Raw genomic sequence first — 15,716 nt, forward strand, 5'->3', positions numbered from 1 at the left:
TCGACTATGCTCCTCTGGCTATGTGATTTACGTCTCATACCTAGCCCTGCCTACGAACCTAACCAAAGATATTTTAAAATCCAACGAAACCACCACTCTATGCGTGACTAGGTACCCATACAATCCGCCGTTGAAATAAAGAATAGACAAAAGAGGCTACCTAGACTCCATCGCTACAATGCGAACGATCAACATATAAAATAAGCAAAGATAATTTAAGAGGAGAGCAGTACTCTAGTGGAATTGCCCTTCCGTATTTCCCTCTCCCATGCTCTTGCTCGCACTGCTCCCACTTTGAATGGCGCCTAGAATCCCGTCGATATAACTTGCGCCGCTCCACTTCTGATGCGTCAAAACGTCGCATCCAAGTTCCTTCTCGCGACGTTGCACGAGATTAACATAGGCCAACATGCCATCCTTCTTGTACTCTTTAGCAAGCTCGTTTGTGATGGTAGCAGTACTATGCAGGCCCGCTAACGAGATTAGTTGTAGGACGAACCCTTCCTTGGCGATGTCCCAGATAAAAGATTTGAGCTTGGCGTCGGTGAAACCGTGGGCCATCCAGTTAAACGAGGGTGATAGATTGTAAACTAACCCCTTGCCGGGAAATTCTTGCCTTACCGTGCGGCCGAGCTTGGCTGCCACCTCGACGTTTGGATCGCCGGTTTCGACCCAGAGGAGATCGGCGTAAGGTGCGAAAGCAAGAGCTCGTTTCGTGGCAGCTTTCATGCCCGCGCGATAGTGATAATATCCTTCTCGGGTGCGGGGGATGTCCCAATTAAAGACGATAGGTTCGTTGGCGTACTGGTTCGCAATCTCACGACGTTTCGTTATACCCATATTTGCGTTTGCCTCGACGGCTCTTAGGTATGAGTCTATCTTGTCTTGGGCTACTCCCTGAGATTTCAGCTGCTCGACGGCCGCCCCGTCAAACGTTACTAGCCGGGTTTTCTTTACCCATTCGGCTTCAAACGCGTCTATCTCCGAGCCTGGCGCGCCCGCAGCCTCCATCTCTTGTAGTGTCTCTGCGAGAGGCGCAATACCCTCTTCTGCAACACCGAGAATTAACTCGTGGTCTCTCACGTCGATCGCGCTAGATATAAGCTTCCCGCTTTCCGAATCGGTACGCGCGATGACAAGATTCTCTGACCCCATAACATCCCATTGAAAGCGCGCGGCGTTGAGACGATTGATGTGCTCCCCTATAGGCACTAGGACTTTGCCCGCTAAGTGGCCGCACTTCTTGCCGCCGTGCAGCTGATCCTCGAAGTGAACAGCAGCAGCACCATTTTCGGCAAACAACTTGGCAAGCTTTAGTACTGCGCTTAATCCACCATGTCCGGTATCTCCATCTGCGATGATGGGGCGAAGATAGTCGATATACGGCGTTTCCTTTCGGGCCTCCGGGGTCATCTTCCGCCTCAGATCCCATTGCTTTCGATCATGCATCGACTGCGCCTTCGCGAGACGTTGAACCTGGTTTGGTACCGTGTTATAAGGATAATCACCAAAATCCGGCGACACCTCGTTTGTGCTAGTGAGGACTGAGGAACAAGCCCATCCGGAGATATAGAGTACTTCTTGATGTGGCGCTTGTTGGGTCATCTGTACGGGATCGATCGCTCCCACTATTCACCGAGCCGAGAAGAGTTAATATTTTGTTCGGCACATAGTCATACGAATGGACGAGTAAACATACTTGTATGTATCGGCTCCCCCTTTGCCTCCCTCTCCTTGATCAGATTGAAAAGTTTCCTTGCCATTACGGAGCTAGGATAGCTTTGAAGCTGCGACCCTCGTTTTGACACGACATCGGAGGGGGTATATGGCCTCTTAATACCCTCATATCTAGGTGATGCCCACCATGCCTCGACATCTTTAATCTGCTGCTCGTAGAGAGCGTCTTCTGCTGCGCCAGATTTCTTAGCCTCTGGTAGAAGTTGGAATGAGTCGGACGGGAGTACTGTCGACACGGGAGGGTTGACGGGAGGTAATGACATTCTAGCAACCGTAGAAGAGAAGCACCTTGTTGAAGCAATACGGACCGAATAGTGGGAAGGGAGCGCAGCTCTTCGAGGAGCTCGAATCACCATTCGACGAAGCATCGCGGCGGTTATCTGCTGCAAGTTGGCAATTCGAGTCTAGGGGGTCACTAAGCAACAACATATACAAGGGGTACGACTAAAAGACGGGAAGAGGGGGAAAACCTCATTTCTATATGTATCTATAAAGGTAATGATTAGGTAGGACGTTGAAGCTGTAACCGAAAGATTTTGGAATTGCCTTTAGGATTAACAAATCCTAAGCTTGGCCGACAGCACCCGAACCATCTTTCCCCGCGGTCGAACAAATGCCCGTTAACCCCAACTTACCTAAGAAGGGCTCTCTTACCGGTCTCGGTCTAACAAATATTTAAAGCGGGTACAATACATCCATGGGGTAAGCGGCTAGTTCTACTATGTATTACTGCCCCTGGACGGTAAGCCGCGGCTTCTATGTAATTGTTTGCTTCAGGTGAGGTCATCAATAGGTAATATACCTACCTAAAATGTACTATATCTGCATGTAGGTTAGGTAGTTATGTATGTAAGGATCTAACTTAAAGATGTAAAACCTGTTATTTTATGAGTTCTATTTTATTAGCCAATTGACTTCCTTTAACATCCCTTCTACAAGCAGACTCTAAAGAATATACCCGCAAGACCCCTGAGCCGAGATATCGGTTATCCCAGATTCAAGAGTTAAGGTCAAGAGTTAAGGAACCATCAAGTGGTTGGTCGATCCGAGGGATTTGAGGCCGGTTATCTACATGCGGTTACATGTTGGCTGCTTACATGCTAGGTATATTTGTACATCGTTACCCTACGTGCATCCTAACATTGATCCTAGGTATTCTACTTTGTTTGCCCGCAAATGCAACATCGTCTTGGAGTGGTCAATTGTCAGCAACGGGCAGCGGGCAAATGGGGTCAACGGGCGGGTTTCCTCGGTTATGCGGGGGAGGGGTTGCCTTACTTCAGTCTGGAGAAATGCGAAGTACCTGAATGTGTACCTGAATATGTACCTGAATATGTACCTAATCCACATAGCTACAGCAGATATGATACTTGATAGGCACATGCAGGTTGGAAGCGTTCAATACCTACAAGTAACTTTACCCAGGACTTCCCCCACATCAGACATAGGTACATGTATCATCTTATCTCAACGGTTGGAGTTAAGAGAGAAGGCCCGACGTGCTTTCTTGTCACTTTTCACTTTTCATTCGGTCCTGTTGCTATGTTTTTATATATTCTGTCTTTGCCATTGACAACTTACTTCTTCTAACTTGCGTCGGCGTTTTATAGAATTGGCCTTGAAAGTCCAGCACATTATACTTGAGAACAATTTCCACATTCTTTGATTACATATAACTATATACCTTACATAGGTAGTTATCATTTCTCTGTCTGTCACAACTACCTCTCCCGTCTTGTTCGAATATGGCGATGAATATTAGAACGACGACGAGAGCGCTGGGGGCTTTAAGAGTAAGTACCTAGCTATTCAGGAGCGCGGACACGAATCTCTATAGGTTTAGCTAACTCCTATTGTAAACAGCCGCGTGCTACTCCGGCGATAGTTCTCCCCACGGTTAGGTCGTACTCTTCCTCGTCCGAGCCCGACTTAAAGGAGACTCTAAAAGAAGTCATCCCCGCCAAGCGAGAGCTTCTCAAGAAGGTCAAGGCCCACGGGTCCAAGGTCATCGGTGAGGTCAAGGTTGAGAATACAATTGGTGGCATGAGGTATTGCTGGACCCGGCACTATATGCTAATTGCAAAGGGCTAACTCTGACACAGAGGACTAAAAGCAATGGTCTGGGAAGGCTCTGTACTGGATGCGAACGAGGGGATTCGATTTCATGGTCGAACGATAAAGGATTGCCAAAAGGAGTTGCCCAAAGGCAAAACGGGTACAGAAATGCTCCCCGAAGCCATGTTTTGGCTCCTCTTAACCGGCAAAGTGCCGTCAGTTGGTCAGGTCCGCCAACTGTCGCGTGAACTCGCTGAGCAGGCTCGGCTTCCTGATTTCGTAAACAAGCTGCTTGACAGTTTCCCTCGAGACTTACATCCCATGACTCAGTTCGCTATTGCAGTCAGCGCTCTGAACTATACTTCGAAATTCGCCAAGGCGTATGAGCAGGGCTTGAACAAGGCTGACTACTGGGAACCCACATTTGACGATGTCATTAGTCTGCTCGCTAAGCTACCTACGATCGCGGCCAAGATATATCAGAATTCCTATCGTGACGGTGGTGCATTACCTGGCGATGTTGACCCCGAACAGGACTGGTCCTATAACTTTGCCTCTATGTTAGGCAAGGGTGGAAAAGAGAATGAAGACTTCCAGGACTTACTAAGATTATACCTTGCCCTCCACGGAGATCACGAAGGTGGAAACGTCTCAGCTCACGCTACTCATCTTGTCGGCAGCGCCCTGAGCGATCCGTTCCTGAGTTACAGCGCAGGCCTCCAAGGCTTGGCCGGACCTTTGCACGGGTAAGTCCCCTAACCATTATATAGCCGCTGTGCGAGACCTAACCAACGATATCTCACAGACTCGCCGCGCAGGAGGTTTTACGGTGGATTATTCAGATGAAAGAAATCATCCCAGAGAATTACTCTCAAAAGGATGTTCACGACTACCTGTGGTCAACACTCAACAGCGGTCGAGTCGTTCCAGGTTATGGGCATGCTGTCCTTCGCAAGCCCGACCCCCGCTTCGAAGCTTTGATGGATTACGCTGCCAGTCGCCCTGCAATTGCTCGAGACCCTATATTCAAGCTCGTCAAGGCCAACAGCGAAATCGCTCCTCAAGTTTTAACTAAACACGGAAAGACCAAGAACCCCTACCCCAACGTTGACTCAAGCAGTGGTGTTTTATTCCACCACTACGGCTTCCATGAGACCCTTTATTACACGGCAACATTCGGTGTTAGCAGAGGATTGGGGCCCCTAGCTCAACTCATTTGGGACCGTGCTCTTGGCCTACCCATTGAGCGACCTAAGAGCATAAATCTAGAAGGAATATTAAAACAGGTAGAAGCTTGAACGTGTAAATATGTAAGGTCGCGCTTCTCTGGCGTTGCTCATAAAGCATTTGAAGCATTAGATTTTTTCAACGGCGGTACTATACTCACATTTATTCAACGATAACGATGTTTCTCCTATTCGCCTACTGTAGGTGTGCTACCTATATACCTTAGGTACCTATAGATCCGTAGCGTGAAAGTAAAGTTGCCTTAAGGTTAATGTTATTAAAGATTTATATTTGCTAAGGTAAGAGATTGTCAGCTTCGTAATCGTCAATGACTTTCCTTGCTCGATTAATAGACCATTTGAATTGATGTTGACCTGAGATCCTATGAATCTCGCTGATTTTAGGGCCATTGTTCGTACAATGTGTAAATAGTTCGGATACGGTTGACGGTAGGATCGTGAAAGTCATCGCTGACCGTTCGAGACAAGTTTTCGGCGTTGATAGACACGTTCTGCGCGTGCTCTAAGTTGCTTGAAGAAATGAAGTATACAGTAAAGAGACTTACTCTCGTGTCCTTCTGGTGGCGCGACGTACGCCGTACGCTTTACCTACTTCGCGAAATAGCTTCTAGCCCCTCAGCGGGGTGTAAATGCAACACTGACAGCTCCGACCATCGAAAGGGGCTAAGAAAGGGGCTTACTGGCGTGCCCATGAGGCCACGAGGCCACGAGGGGAATTTATTATATTAACTAACCGCTAATCACATCTCGGTTACTGGATCTTCTAAATTTGGATGCTACTCACGGCGAGTGCTACGAAGCACTACCACACAACATACAACGTTCTTACGTCGTCTTCGGTATGGTTGCACGGATCGCGTCAGGTGGTCGAGACAACTTCAGTTAACAGTCCAGATCATGCAATGAATACGTCTGTCTGTACGACCATGCGAGCCGTGGTCTGGAAGTTTCGGACCCGAGCACGTCGTCGAGAGCCTGCTCATCAAGTAGATGGTCTAGCCCGCGAGACGACCTATTTCTTTCTTTCTTTTTTTTTTTTTTCCTTCCAGTTCAGTCCGTCGTCGGGAGGGGCGAGAAGCCTTTCGGATTCGGAGCTGGCTGGAACTACGACAAGAAAGATACGGACCCTATTTTCATTTCATCTCAATCCATCCTTGGACAACACGTGTAGACGGCATGTGTGTGTCTTGGGCTTAGCGCGCATTTGCGTTTTTTCCTTCCCCCCTGGCGCTCGCCAATGCGGCTAAAGAGGTTAAAGAGGAATAGGGAGATTTTCCCCAATGCTGACGATCGAAGTCCTACGAGACTCGAGCGTTCTAGCCAAAGCTCGCTGACGGGGTCGCCCGGTTCTCGCTGTTGATGTGTTTCTGGATTTGCCAGGCTCGTCACGGTCCCCGTTTTGGATTCCGTTGAACGCTGTTAGTTCCTGTTATATAGGTATATATATATTTCTATTCGGATGGTCCTAAGCAGAGTTAGGCCTGGCGGTTGACGGTCCGATGCCTGGACATAGTACTATAACTGTCTACCTCTAGGCAGATAGGTAGGTAGGTATGTAGCTATTAGCTCTTCCGTCTGGCATAAATGCACTTCGTTATTACACTCGTTTATGATGCATTCAAGCTACAGTTAATGAAGACTAGGCAATATATAAATACCCTGTTCTGACTCAAAATAGTATCAGTAGGCCATGTCTCTGTGCGAACGTACAGTAGTTCCATGAAGACGCCTCGCCCCTTCGTCGGGACCTAGATTTCCATGCGGTCCAGATTGCATATACCCAGCATCTTGTTTCTAGAGCCTCCTTCATTCTTACCCTACCCGCGGGTTCGAATCGGATTCCATATACATAGTTGGATGGTGAGTTGCTTCAGTTCCGCATCATGTGGTTTAGCTTCTAGTGTCAAGTCAGGGGTTTGGATTTGCTGATGCTTCTATAAAAAGAAATCCGTCCCGAATCAGCGGAGTAGTTATAACAGCTAGGCTTCCTGGTATTAATTTGATTTCATCTATTCTTCCATGATCATCAATTCAACCGTAAATTTATAGATGAGGCTGGAAGGTCCATGGCTAGGGTCAAGATCCTAGATCGCGAGGTCTAGGTTCGCATTCTATTCCCGAAATTAATCAGCTCGTCTTCTTACGATTTCTCACGACTTCCCACCAGGTTGTCTAGAGCGCCTTGGGCTGCTGGAGCCTGTCTCCGTGCTACTCGGAAGGCGAGGTCTAACTTCCAACCATCAGCCTAGGCTCTAGGGTTAAGTTAGATAGCGCGCTGGGGATGACGATGGAAAAGTTATAAATATACAGCCTTATCCCACGACGAAGTAGATCTTTTCCGTATCAGCATATCCAGCAGATTCCCCCTACCCAGTTTCAATCTACTCGTTTATCGAAACTCCAATACAAGTCCCCCTTACCTAGGTATATAGCAATCATCATGCGATCATTTATTGCTCTACTTGCTCCGGTCCTCGCCGTGGCCACCCCCATCGGTATCATCGGTGGAAGTGATACTCCTCAGCCAGATGAGATTAGCATCATCAGCGCTTCCGCCAGTGGAAATGGGTGTCCCCAGGGAACCGTGACTTCCGACCTCTCGACCGACCGAAAGGTGAGAATTTCAGCTCCCTTGATAAAGCCGATTCTATGACTAACCGATCATCTAGGTCATCACCTTCGGCTTTGACGCTTTCCAGGTCTACACCGGACCTGGCACCAAGCCAGCGGACAAGACCAAGAACTGCCAGCTCCACTTGAACCTCAAGTACCCAGGAGGATTCCAGTTCGCTATCGTCGAGTCTACTTACCACGGATACGCTCAGCTTGAGACCGGTGTCACCGGTACCTTTTACTCGACCTACTACTTCTCTCAGGATGCCGCCGCTACCGTAAGTATTCCACCCCTGCCTCCGCTACTATATCCTGGGTTTTAGGATCTCGCTCACACATATCAGACCACCACGAGGACCTCGATCGACGGAGGTGGGATCTGGGCTGATGGCCAGGTATACACTAAGCAGGACCAAGTCCCGACGGCTTCCATCATCTGGTCTCCTTGCGGCGCCACCGGAATTCTCAACGTCAACAACCGCATCGCGCTAACGTCGAGCAACGCGAGCGCCTCGGGCCAAATCTCCGACGACGACGCCACAGTTGCCTTTACCCAGCAGGTGCACGTCAGCTGGCAAGCTTGCAAATAGATGGGACGAGCAAAATCGAATAGGTCGTAGAAAAGACTGGGTTGGGTGGACATGTAAGGGGGATAGTAAGAACGCGGAATAAAAGGGGACGGAGCTTGGTTACCTGCCGAGTAAATCACTTGTACATACCTCTAGGTTATAGGATAATCCAATTACCCCTTTCAAACTGGAACCATTGGTGAGATATATTCATACTTGCTTCTCGTGCTATCTTTGAGTCTACCACGGACTTATATGTAAACCCGAAATACTTATATATTCATCTTTCATCCAGTACCTAAGGAGTCTAACGTCATACGTAGAACTAGATAGGGGGTTGATAGTGGATCATCCAGATTATAATTGAGGCGATCGCGTTTTGACATCGACTAGAATTACAGAAATGCGGCGCTTTATGTCATGTAAATTTGTAGAGAAATGTCAAGATATCCAACTATCGGGGTATTGAAAGATTAAACAACACTCATGATCCTATCGTAGCCAGCCGAAAACGGAACACTTCTTCTAATACAGCAGCATATTTCTAACTCTTTTGTCCGAGTTCTCGACGCAAAGGCCTCCCAATTATCCCGACTAGATTTATCTATCTACCTGTCAGCTTCCCACCCTTGTGAACCTAGCGATAGCAAATATCAAAGTCCACCTTGTCCAGCCATTATAATCCAACCCTATCATCGGGCACCTCCGTAAGCCCCGTATGCGTTGGCTTGGGGTCCCGGAGATCCCATTCGCCCAGGTGCGTTGGAGGAGGAGGAGAAACTACGGTTGATCGGAGGTGTAGAAGTTGGGGCCGGAATTTGAGGTGTTGGGCCGGAACCTGGACTATCTCTGTAAGTGCTCATCGTATCGTCACGAAGCAGCGGCATGGCAGCAGCGCCACTTGAGCCTGTCGGATCCCAGGTTTTCTGCGGTGGACCGGCAGAGCTTCCTGGAGGCGAATCCGACAAGCCGTAGGTCGTAGAAGCCATCCCGCTCTTAGAATTGTACTCAGTCCCATCGAATGCGAGCGCGTCAGGATCCCTCCCTTCCTTCTTGTACATCTCTAGCTCTACACGATCTTGTTCGAGTCGCTGAGCCGCAAGAGCAGCCTCTTGCTGACCACGACGTCTCTGCTTGAAATAATAGAATATCAAAGCAACCAAGAGAATAGCGCCAACTCCGCCTGAAGCGGCATAAACACCAGATTTGGTGCCAGAAGGAAGATCATTCCATTTCTCAGAAAGTGACTTCTCTGGTTCTTTGTTGATATTCTCGAACGCCGTAGAGTTGCCGCTAAATTGTGTAAAGTTAGCCTAAATCAGTCGTGACACACAAGGATATATATTTCCGCCTGAAGAGCAGACTTACCTCGCAATCTTAATACTCTGCCAAGACCCACTCTGGTCGCTGTAGGAATACTCCTTGCCGGAGGAGTAGTCTTCGACAAGAGCACTCTTCACATACATCGTATGCGGTTGAGAGTAATCCGTAACTCCACCGGCCCAGTCAATAGTTCCCTGCGGCCCGTCCGGATCGCCACCGGCCCAGATACCGAGACTAAGCTTCATCGGCGTTTGGGGGTAGTTTAATGTGTTGTTGGCATCCTTGGGCAGCAGCGTACGGAGGAGCCCGCCGTCTAGCCACCACTCTAGTTTATCCTTCGTCCACACGCAAGTGTAGTTGTGATAATCGTCCAGCACCCCGCCTTCGACAAGATGATCTCCTCCGTTTTTCCAGTCTGGCATTCCCTTTCCAAAGTAGTTGGAAAACGCATGGGTTGCATTTCCTCCTTTGAATTCCCAATCGACCTCATCGAGAACATCGGAAGACCAGACAATGGAGCTGATCACACCGGTACCGGATGCTGCTTTTAAGAACACTTCCGTTTTCCCAAAGAAAAAATAGAAATTCGAGATCAGGGTTACTGATTCGCCTTTCTTGCGCATTGTGAAGGCAGCCCCTGTATCAACGTTGTAGTCGACGGTTCCAGCAGTCAAATTGAACGTATGTTCCGGTGGTGTAGCGTTGAAGTTGAACAAATGCATTGTCCCCAGAGCCGGGTCTGGTGGGCAGGTCTTCTTCAAGGGATCGCAATCGGTCTGTAGCTGAGCGGCGACAGGAGATACGAACACGGAAGAGAACAGCGCGGCGGCTAGCATCAAATGCGATTTAGCAGGCATCGTGATAGATAATCGAGGACTCGTCCTCGGGCCGTGATAATTAAGCAGTGAAGCAATATAGTCGAATAAACCAGCTACCTCGTAGAAGGTAGTATGGGTTGCAAAGCGAGTGTGGTAACCCCGTTATACCAGCCAAGGGGTCGTGAGTTAGGTAGATAACTATATAAACTGCTGTAAACTGCTGCAACCTGCTACGAGACTATCTCGTCGACCGCATAATCTCTAGCGGTAAGTAGACCGGTTTCTAGAGTCGGAGCGGCGATGATAGCTCGTAAGCAGGCACTTATACGTAGGAAACAACGTCGCCAAAGTGTTGAGTTGCTCAAGTTGGAGATTGCCTAGATGATAAAGATGATAGATGTTATATAGGTTATATAGGATATATACGGATTAGGTAGGTAAGAAGTAAGGATCGTAGGTGTTGTGTTTCAAGTGGTTGACCACGGAGTGACGAAGGAGTGTTGGATGCGTAATTTCAGACTGTTGGTATTAACAAGACTTTTAGCGAGCATCGATAAGCATTGAATGAGCGGCAGAGATAAGTGAATGAACGGATGAACGACTCAAAAAAGCATAGAAAGCCCCTTATTCATCCTGTCCTCCTTTGTTTCCATGAGGACGCGGGACGCGGGATGCTGTGAAAGGTCGAAAGGGAATATATGTATGTAATTAGGTACCTAGGTACCTACGTAATTTGAAGGTTAGGGGAAAGGGGGCTTCGCTAACCAGTCAAGATCAATTAAAGCCATCAATTGAAGCCAAGGCAGCTAGCCAAACAACCCGGATCCATGTGTAAGATATTAGATAAGGTACCCAGCGAGGGGCCAGGGGTCTTTGCCGATCTGCAACGGACTCCGTTCGATTCTATACCTAATAAGGATTAGTTGATCGTCATCGATCAAGCTAATCGAGGCGGTCGGCCTGTAGCGCCGAGTGATAAAATGCCTAATATAGTAGTACAGTACAGCTCATGCTAATTCTACCTCCTTTTCCTTTGTTATATTTGTCCAGAGGGACTTGATACTGTAGGTTTAAAAACAGTAAATAGCAACTAGAGACTACCTAGTGACTATTGTCTATTAAACAATGTATATCTATAGGTACAGACTATAGGTTATAAATTTCATGGGTTATGTTGTCTTAAGCACTTTTAAAGCGCCTAAATAGGCAGATTTTCCGGTAATTTCATTTAACCTCTAACACATGACGTAAGTACATGTATGTATCTACCTCATATGCAAGTACAATTATATACCGGATAATAAGTAATGCTACTTACCTGATGCACGTCTTATAATTACTTAAATACTTGAATATATGAATGTACATATCTCTTCGGCTACCTTAGGTAGTTACGCACAGTTACATTTAGTGGTATTGGATCTACACCAATAGCTCTAGGTACATGTAGCTAATTGTTTATGCGTACCCAAGTACCTCATGTACATACATACATACCTATGTACATTATAGATATGTCCGGTCTACCGGTATTTTAATGAAACAACCAAGCGTATGCAAAACTACAACACGGGCTTGAGTTGAATGAGAAATGCTGTGTCGTTCTCGCAACTATCTATGTCTATTACACTATGATCCTTCAGAAACTCTTATTGCTCACGTCTAACCGTAATTCGAGAATCGGTATTCGAGAATCGGTATTCGAAATCATCCACACACCAAGGCCCTTTGACAGCTTCAGAATACAACTCCGAGCTTGTTGTTTATCAATTTTAGTTCTTATTTTTTAAAAGAAGAAAATTAAGATTCGTTGTCGATAATAACAACAATTAAATATATATATACTTAATACCCAGTTACCACGAAAAAGTCATAAGCGCAGGGTTGAGCGCAAGAGGTAAAAGGAAGTGACTGCTCACCACTGTCGCCATGGGCAAGATAGCGACAAAGTCTGTAATACGCCAGTCGCTCGGGATAAAGGGCGCGACGGCTATGATGACCATTCCCACGAGGAAAAGTAGCGAGAAAATCATAGAGAATTTAAATTTCTTTATAACCCTCGGAACCTCAATGAAGAAGTTCGAAAATTCGGCCTCTTTCGACGTCGCGCCCCAGCTCATGTCGATTTCGAACATGTGACACAACAAGGCCTGGCTTATATGGAGAGATAACCCTCCTAAGAAGATGGCTAGAAGAGATGTCCACTTGAAGTTTTCATACAGGGCATACGCGAGTGACCTTTCTCCCACACGATATCGCATCATGGCTAGACCTATATTGCCGAGGCCGTTGAAGACGATAATAATAGAGAACCAGACTTTCCAAGAGTCGATATAATACTTGTCCAGGTACCCGTTAAACCAACCCACGATGAAATAGTTGACCGAAGTCATGATCCATGCTGCGCCGATAGCATAATACGTACCGATGTATGAGAGGATCGTGACCTTTGATGTCAAGCGGACGTTGGAGAAGAGGAATTGGCGAAAAAGAGGCGTAAAGGGACCCTTCCAAATCCACTGCCGAATAGGATGGAAGAGCAGTTCGTTGCAGCCGTACGCATACTTCTCCCATCGGGCTAACTCGTCATAAACGGTTAGAGAAACGCCTTCTTTGAAGCCCTCTCCTGCCCATGCAGCAAGGCGAATAATATACCCGCGACACTGTAGGCGAAGGGACATGTCAAAGTCTTCAGAGACGTGCGATTCGGACCAGAACTTTTCGTACCCATCTTCGTCTTCGTACGAAACCTGCTGAATTGCACTCCACCGTAGCACAGCGTTATGACCGACGAAGGGAGCAACATCGCCGTTGGAGACGGTATACCTAATGGCGCTGTATATGAGATTCGTAAAGAACGTAATGCCGTTCTCAAAGTATGTGTGCACGACTTGCATAACACCAGAAGAGAACTGCATGATGCCGATGTCGAGAGACTGCTCCATCTCTGAAACTGCATCTAGAAGACAATCGGATGGAACACGCGTATCGGAGTCGACTAGCGTTATAGTTAGTCTTGTTATGTCGAAGCCAGGATTGTGCCAGTATTCTAAAACGGTCAGGATAGGGGGAACATACTAAGGAGAATATAGTCGCCGACACGAATGTTACCATCAGCCCAAGCCCTGCCGTCCTCTTCGAGAACCTCTTTCAACGCTTGCTCGTAGGCGAAAGCCTCGTCTATCTGTGACCATTCGGGGCCGCGGTTGTACAGTGCTAACTTGTCCTCCACCTTGCAAGTGATCATAAGTCCGAAGTTCATATTAGAAGCTTTTTTGAACTTGCCGCGGCGCAGGAAGCCGTTTTCGCCGTGTTTGGGACGAGCAACCCAGCCTATGCTATGGCTGGCGTAGAAGTCAATACGAGCCATTCGCTCCTCCTCGGGGATAAGCTGTAAACCGTCATCGTTGATAAAGAGGTTTGCAGAGCCACCTTGCAGCTCGTATGTGCTGATGGCACGCTGCACGGATCTAACTGTGGGTTGAATGACAGCTGTGAGGCCTTCTTTATAGACTGGACATTGTACGGTCTATCGTGGATATATCAAATTAAGACATTAGCATCGATACATCTAGGAGGGTACCACAACCTCATGCCGGGCTAAAACAGCACTCAGCAGGCGTAATCATATCGTGTTGTTACCTAGAAAGAGCAACACTTCAATAAAAATATCCACTTACAACATGTGGTAATGTTACAGTTGCCAGCCGAGGAGGTGGCCGGGCGGAATAGTATTTGGAGTTGATTGTAAGCTGGCGGATAGGCCCGAACATCTGGGCCATGCATCCGACGAGGACCTGGGCGAAGAATAGGGAGAAGAAAACCTGAATTGGGAATAGAACAACTAGACCTAACCGTGCGAAGTTGTCGTCGACCGAAACTTCAATAGCAAGTTGTCTCCAAGCCGCGCCCAGGGAAATTGTAATGAGTGTTATGACGATAGAAACGAGGTACGTGTTCAATAGATGTACCGGTCTCTTTTCGGGATCGGTATGGCCGCTCTCCTCGTCTAGTTCTACTTCTCCGGAAAAATACTCTGGGTTTTTCTCTCCGTCATCGTCGCTCATCTCGCTACGTTGCCAGACTAACTCCATCAACTCCGACTCGATGGCTTGAGCTCGTTGAACGAGATGTAACGCATCATCGTCCCAAACGATCAGCAACGATTCTGCTGCTAAGAAAGCTGCAAACTGGTGCTTTCTTGCTCTTGATAGTTCGTCAACTGATGGCATGATTTGAATTCGAAGACCGTTCATCAACGGCACATCCGTAGCACCGGGAGACCACGAGAGGAATGTCTTGATAACCCTAGAGTTGACAGTCATGGCGCACTATATATTACTTAGCAAGAATAGCCTTGAATCGGACGTCGGAAATAAGACGTTACCTCAACGTTGAGAGCGGCGCAAGCCATCGCGATAGTCGAATTCGTTAATGAAGATGGACACGTCAAGTAAAAACCCCTGGACTTACGGAGGAGAACTCCCTCCAAATCTCCACTCCCATCTCCAACCCATAGATGCGAACACTGTTGTTGATATATAAAATTTACCATCACCTCGTGTTTTATATCGTCGATAAAAACCGGGCCGGTCATAGATCGTGTGGACCGCCCGGAAATCGAATTTCGTGACGAGCCAAAACCCAACGGCGCAATAGGAACGGTAAAATCATTCAGATTTATCAGCCCCGTGAGGACCCTCTCTGCTAAGAACCCCCTACTCTGCAACTGAGATGACCTTCCATTTCTTCCGTCTGTCGGCCGTTTGGCCTTAAAATAGTTGGCCAGGCCCATTCTGCGAATTATTTTATCGACACAGGACCTAATTATTGAACCAAACGAACGAAAAGAGGACCGATTACGCGGGTCACCTTCACAGGATCAAGCTGATTCCCACAGACTTGATAAGAAAAAAAGAGCGTCTGTGGGCTGAGGGGCGAACAAGGTTAGCATCTCGGTAGTCAGTAAGAGAAATAGAAGCGATGGTACTTAATAGCAACCGTGGCATAGTTACGCTGGGAAGCCATTCAGGTTACAACCCCAGCGTGGAAAGATATTTGACTGCAACAGCGACGAGGCATGAGGAACTTACAATAGTAAATAAAGCAGCTATGCTCATAAAGCTGCCAAGTTGAGATTCAACTGCCACGCGTATAATCTGCGCTATCCGGATATTGGGGCAGCATCCCACTACAGTTGGCCCCTATTTGGAGTCTGAGTGGCAGGCTTCCGAGAGATAAAAAAAAAATGTCAGAGCGTAGAATAGGAAACAAGAAAAACACGTAAAGGCGAGAAGGAAAAATGAAGATATTTGAGTCGGCGTAAACCTTCACTCGGAACTTCTAAGAGACAA

The 15,716-nt window shown here is 47.5% G+C and overlaps 5 protein-coding genes across 5 annotated transcripts; 2 read left to right on the forward strand and 3 right to left on the reverse strand.

Moving 5' to 3' along the window:
• Nucleotides 1-67: 67 nt before the first annotated feature.
• Nucleotides 68-2,620, reverse strand: F4813DRAFT_147940 (isocitrate lyase). Its single transcript, XM_049238916.1, has 2 exons — nt 1,700-2,620; nt 68-1,628 (listed from the first exon to the last, which is right to left on the reverse strand). Exons 1-2 carry the CDS (start codon nt 2,103-2,105, stop codon nt 235-237), a joined length of 1,800 nt encoding a protein of 599 aa, XP_049097856.1. The 5' UTR covers nt 2,106-2,620; the 3' UTR covers nt 68-234.
• Nucleotides 2,621-3,167: 547 nt separating this feature from the next.
• On the forward strand, nt 3,168-5,090 carry F4813DRAFT_397840 (citrate synthase; the record flags this gene model as incomplete). Its single annotated transcript, XM_049247980.1, has 4 exons — nt 3,168-3,530; nt 3,601-3,785; nt 3,840-4,538; nt 4,598-5,090. Exons 1-4 carry the CDS (start codon nt 3,483-3,485, stop codon nt 5,088-5,090), a joined length of 1,425 nt encoding a protein of 474 aa, XP_049097857.1. The 5' UTR covers nt 3,168-3,482.
• A 1,911-nt stretch (nt 5,091-7,001) lies between these two features.
• On the forward strand, nt 7,002-8,414 carry F4813DRAFT_148081 (uncharacterized protein). Its single transcript, XM_049238917.1, has 3 exons — nt 7,002-7,653; nt 7,709-7,930; nt 7,997-8,414. Exons 1-3 carry the CDS (start codon nt 7,480-7,482, stop codon nt 8,240-8,242), a joined length of 642 nt encoding a protein of 213 aa, XP_049097858.1. The 5' UTR covers nt 7,002-7,479; the 3' UTR covers nt 8,243-8,414.
• Nucleotides 8,415-8,420: 6 nt separating this feature from the next.
• Nucleotides 8,421-11,146, reverse strand: F4813DRAFT_365659 (glycoside hydrolase family 16 protein). Its single transcript, XM_049243948.1, has 2 exons — nt 9,590-11,146; nt 8,421-9,514 (listed from the first exon to the last, which is right to left on the reverse strand). The coding sequence occupies exons 1-2, from the start codon at nt 10,399-10,401 to the stop codon at nt 8,914-8,916; spliced, it is 1,413 nt and encodes a 470-aa protein (XP_049097859.1). The 5' UTR covers nt 10,402-11,146; the 3' UTR covers nt 8,421-8,913.
• Nucleotides 11,147-12,218: 1,072 nt separating this feature from the next.
• Nucleotides 12,219-15,157, reverse strand: F4813DRAFT_381747 (glycosyl transferase family group 2-domain-containing protein; the record flags this gene model as incomplete). The annotated part of the gene is made up of 4 exons (XM_049245711.1): nt 12,219-13,360; nt 13,441-13,891; nt 14,043-14,693; nt 14,750-15,157. 4 exons carry the CDS (start codon nt 15,155-15,157, stop codon nt 12,219-12,221), a joined length of 2,652 nt encoding a protein of 883 aa, XP_049097860.1.
• Between the last annotated feature and the right edge of the window lie 559 nt (nt 15,158-15,716).

The sequence above is a fragment of the Daldinia decipiens genome, assembly GCF_022478715.1.
Source record: "Daldinia decipiens strain CBS 113046 unplaced genomic scaffold F4813scaffold_26, whole genome shotgun sequence".
Lineage (NCBI taxonomy): Eukaryota > Fungi > Ascomycota > Sordariomycetes > Xylariales > Hypoxylaceae > Daldinia > Daldinia decipiens.